The 4,930-nt window shown below is 41.7% G+C and overlaps 1 protein-coding gene across 1 annotated transcript; it reads left to right on the forward strand.

Moving 5' to 3' along the window:
- The first annotated feature begins 383 nt into the window (after nucleotides 1-383).
- Nucleotides 384-2,092, forward strand: LOC121788603 (NAC domain-containing protein 45-like). Its single transcript, XM_042187247.1, has 4 exons — nucleotides 384-617; nucleotides 708-973; nucleotides 1,160-1,423; nucleotides 1,738-2,092. Exons 1-4 carry the CDS (start codon nucleotides 461-463, stop codon nucleotides 1,942-1,944), a joined length of 894 nt encoding a protein of 297 aa, XP_042043181.1. The 5' UTR covers nucleotides 384-460; the 3' UTR covers nucleotides 1,945-2,092.
- Nucleotides 2,093-4,930: the final 2,838 nt, after the last annotated feature.

Consider the following 4,930-nt stretch of genomic DNA (forward strand, 5'->3'; position numbering starts at 1 on the left):
TTAGGTAAAAAAAGCAAAAGACTTACAATATCTTGATTTGGTGATTCTAATTCATTTTGTTGTGTACCCTAAAATCTTCTCACAAATTACAATATTAGTAAACAATCAATTATCAATGCATAATACTTAATATTGGTTTATACATACAAGCAACATTGATGCCTTGTGTTTTGCAGTGTGAACCCAAAACTAAATTAACAGTAATATTAAATTTTAAAGGGACTAAAAAACTATAAGGTTGATGCAAAAAAGACATAGGATGACGAGGACCACTTTAGTGACTTTTGATCCTCAATAGTTCTCTATACTAATATACACACACATATAATATATATATATATATATACACAATACATCTCATTGTTGTCCAACCCTCCAATTTCTCCATCTTCATCCCTTCACAAATTTCTCTCCCCTTCACCAAAAACTTACAAAAAAAAATTGGGAAATACAAATAATTATGGGGCCAATGACACTTCCTCCCGGATTCCGGTTCCATCCAACGGACGAGGAGCTCGTGGCCTACTATCTCGACCGGAAAATCAACGGCGGGACAATCGAGCTCGACGTCATCCCCGAGGTTGATCTCTACAAATGTGAGCCCTGGGATTTACCCGGTAAGTACTAGTAGTTCATATATTAATCAAATCAAGTAATGTTAGTTTCATGATAAATTGTGAGAAATATAAATAATTTTGATTTTACAGATAAATCATTCTTGCCGAGTAAGGACATGGAGTGGTACTTCTACGGCCCACGGGACAAGAAGTACCCGAACGGGTCACGCACAAATCGCGCGACGCGCTCGGGGTACTGGAAGGCGACCGGGAAAGACCGGACCGTGCACTCACAGAAGCGTGCGGTCGGGATGAAGAAGACATTGGTGTATTACAGAGGAAGGGCGCCACATGGCGTTAGAACTGATTGGGTAATGCACGAGTATCGCCTCACATCCTCCACGTCAACTCTCAAGGTAATTAATACGGATACGATGATAATAACACACATTTTAGATCAGATAACGCTAGACTTAATTTACATTTTAGAATTAAATTTTAGGTTAAAATTTTAGTATAATGTCACATTTTGTCATAAATGTGAACTAGTTAATTAATTAAAGTGCATTCCTTTAATTATAGCCGTTTTCACATTTATATAGGATTCTTATGCACTATGTCGGGTGATGAAGAAAAACATAGTCTCACAAAAGACTAATAATGAAGCAGCCGCGGAGCAAGTTTTATGGGACGAAGGCGCGACCCCGGAAACATCCCGGGATCAAAATACCTCGTCCGATCTCACACCAGCCGCGGTCGTCTCCAAAGATTCAATGGATCAGATCGGATCAGATGAAGTGAATAGCTCCGTGATGGATCAATTCTATTGCAATGGCACTGAAAGCATATCAAATTTCAATTTTCAGGTAAATAATACTTTTAAAATAGTAGTAATAATTATTGTTGTTACGTTATACTGTTATAGATAGAAGGGTGGTCCCAGGAATGATCCCTTTGATCGATTATAAAAGTGAGAAAAAGTAGAAGAGCTATGAACTAACTCAACATATAAAAGTGGAAAATATCTCCAAAACTGATGAATCAAATCGCTTTTTTCCTTCACCATTTCCCATGACTTCTTTTGACTGACTAAAATGTCTTTCCAAATCGAAATAATATAAATAAAAAATATTTTAATTTTAATTTTTGAATCCAAATTGACATATAATAAAATGTGCAGGATTACACAGGTTTATTCTGTGAATCATGGAATCCATCGGTGGGGATGAACGATTTCCCGGAGATAGATTTTCCGACGGAGTGGAAATCGGGCGGTGAACACGTGGCGGATTCGGATAGGTTCAAGGATTGTCTCAACGGCATTGCAAATCTAGATGAGATTTATGCCTTGTGCTCTACACACGATAGTTATGCACACACTTTGTAATATTTTTAAAAATTACAGAGGTAGTAGTGATGATGACATTGGGTTAGGGTTCTTTTATCACATATATATTTTTCTTTTCTTTTTTGTTTGTTGTTTTGATTTATACTTGTAATGATCATATGGAAGAGGTAAGATAATTTTGTGGTAACATCTCAATTTCCTACTATTTTCTTGACATATTTTTTGTTCGTTTAATTTGTTGTGGTTTAATAATTTTGCCCGAAAATTGTGTTACATTTAGGGGAAAAAGATCAGTAAGGGTTCCCTCATTACTTTTATATAGCTCGAATCCCTGATTTGTTGAATGGGAAGAAGCGTATCACCAACTAAGTTGTGATTTGTTGAATGGGAAGAAGCATATCACCAACTAAGTCGCTCTTCGTTACAATTATTTGAGTTGAGTTTGGTAATAAAAGTAGAGTTGATGCATGTGTATGCATTATGAAAAAGGCCAAACAAGACTATTAACTATCTAGGGTTCTAAGTGCGTGGGTTTAGTTAAAGTTGGGTAATCACAAAATGGAGTATAATAAATATGGGCTCTTATTAACACTGTAAGAGCTCACAGCGAGGCCCAAGATAGTACAAGGTCATTTGTGACTGTTTAACGATATAATTAAGAAGTTGAAGTTTGATTATAGTACTATTATTCAATTTTTGCGTTCATAAAATAATGTCCACGCTGTGCAGCTTAATTGATAAACTATTTTTTGAATTCGACTTTCACTTTAGGATATGTGAATTAATTTTCAGTACTACTGTCTACTGTACACGATTGAGAATCTTTTTAGCATCTCTAGGAGAATTGAATGCTATAATTTGCTGGTTATGGAAAGTCATATATGCATAAGTAATTAATTTTCGGATATACTAATAATTGAGTAATTAGGTGAAACTGTATAAGAGTATTTAATTCCATTTTTTTTGTGCTAGTGATTACTGATTTGGCATTACTTGAATAGAGAAAACGGAATGGAATTTTACAAATGATAGTATAGTTAATCGTCAGCCCGTTTTGCACCTAAACATCTCATTTATCTTATTCTTATTTGAGTGTATTTTCTTTTTTTTCTTACATCTTATTAACATCCTATGCTTGTTAGACCATCCACTACGGGTCTTGCCGGCGTCTCGCGTCTCGTCCCGGCGAGACGGGACGCCGGCGCGATGCGTTGCAGCCTCCATCTCGTCCCGTCCCGTCCCGCGTCTCGTCCCGGCGAGCCACGAGACCGGCTGTCTCGCCACGCGCCGAGGCGACGTGGAGCAACCCGGCGTCGTGCGTGACGCCCACTCACCGGCCCGCGAGTGGGCGTCGTCACGTGCTGACGCAATAAATATTTTTTTTAAAAAAATTCGAATTTAAATAAAAAAAATTTGTAACGGTAATAATACCGTTTTTTTGTTTTTTTTTATAATTTTTTTGATTTTTTATTAATTTTTTTACTCTATAAATACTCCTAAACTCATCCTCATTTCACACACAACTATACATCTATTCTTCCTATCATCTAAATTTTCTCTCAAATTTTCTCTCAAATTTTCATAAACCAACTCAAGATATCCGGCGACGGCGACGACAACTACGGCGGTTCCGGCTCCGGCGGGTGGGATCTCAACGCGTTCGGCGATTGGGAGACCATGATCAACACATTGGGCGGTTCCGGTTCGTCAACCCCTGGGACTTAGGGTTCGGCGACGCCGGGGGGGTACCAACCACCCAATTTTGACCTTGATGCATATGTCCGTCCCTCCGCCACGCGGTATTCGCAGGGATTATCCCAGATCCGGGAGGATTTTCCCGGTGGCACTGGCGGTGGAGGTGGCACTGGCGGTGTACAACCCCAGGCGGGCGAGGACGAGGAGGAAGAAGAAGAGGATCCTGGCCGGCATCCGTACAGCAACTTCGAAACGATGGCGGTGTACAACTCCTGGATCACGGTCTCGTACGATCCCATCGTCGGGAATCAACAAACCCGGAAGTGTTTCTGGGAAAAGGTCTGCGAGGTCTACCACCAGATAAAGCCGAAAGGCTCCCGCAAGCGCAAAGTTAAAATGCTCCGCTCTCACTTTGACCGAGTCGACCGACAGATCAAAAAATTTTGCGGCATCTACTCGACTGAAGAGGCGCGCTACCAAAGCGGCGCCACGGCCACCGACATTTTGACGTCCGCTTTGCGCGCCTACTACCAGGACGAGGGTCATCAATTCAGATTTGTTGATGTTTGGCAGGCCGTCAAGGACGAGGAACGGTGGGCCGGAGGTTTCCGCTCCAGCTCGGGCTCAACCTCGAAGCGCACGAAGCATACGGCGAGTGGCCAATACTCGTCTGGTGGTGCGTCTGGTGGTGACACCGATGGCATCAACCAACCTGAGGCTGAATCCCGGGAGTTTGTGGGTACGGTCGGCGATGCTGGAGGATCCGCGCGTGGGCGCCGTCGGCCGCAAGGGACGAAGGCGGCGAAAGCGGCTAGAGCAAGGAAGGGCCGAGGCGAATCAAGCCAGCCGGCCTCGGGCACGCGGGGAGGCTTGGACACACTTATGGTGGCGTACATGACCGCCACAATGGCGGACACTTCCCACTTCTCGTACGCCCAATTCACGGCCTGGTGGAACGGAATTGTTGCTATGGCAGCACAACTTGACCTTCCGACACCCCCTAAACCTCGACCGCCTCCAGAGGATGATTCGCCGGCGGAGTAGTTTTTTTTTATTTTGTGTGCTTTTTTATTTTGTGTCTTTTTTATTTTGTGTGTTATTTAGTTTGTGTGTTTTTAATAAAGTGTGGTTTTAATAAAGTGTGTTTGTTTAAATTGAATTGGGTAGAAAAAAATTCTAAATGAAATTGAATGAATAGTAATTAAGGACGGTATAGAGACGGTTAAGAGACGGAGCGTTGCAGGTTCCGTCCCTTAGTTAAGGGATGGAGGAAAAAAGGACAGTGGGGCCCTCAAATAGTGCTCAAATAGTAGTTAGAGAGACGGTTTAA

This window comes from Salvia splendens, unplaced genomic scaffold, assembly GCF_004379255.2.
Source record: "Salvia splendens isolate huo1 unplaced genomic scaffold, SspV2 ctg1097, whole genome shotgun sequence".
NCBI lineage: Eukaryota > Viridiplantae > Streptophyta > Magnoliopsida > Lamiales > Lamiaceae > Salvia > Salvia splendens.

Coding starts and splice junctions, on each gene's coding strand:
- LOC121788603 (XM_042187247.1), top strand. CDS start 461: ATGGGGCCAATGACACTTCCTCCCGGATTCCGGTTCCATCCAACGGAC. Junction 618..707: donor TGAGCCCTGGGATTTACCCG/GTAAGTACTAGT, acceptor TTGATTTTACAG/ATAAATCATTCTTGCCGAGT. Junction 974..1,159: donor CCTCCACGTCAACTCTCAAG/GTAATTAATACG, acceptor ACATTTATATAG/GATTCTTATGCACTATGTCG.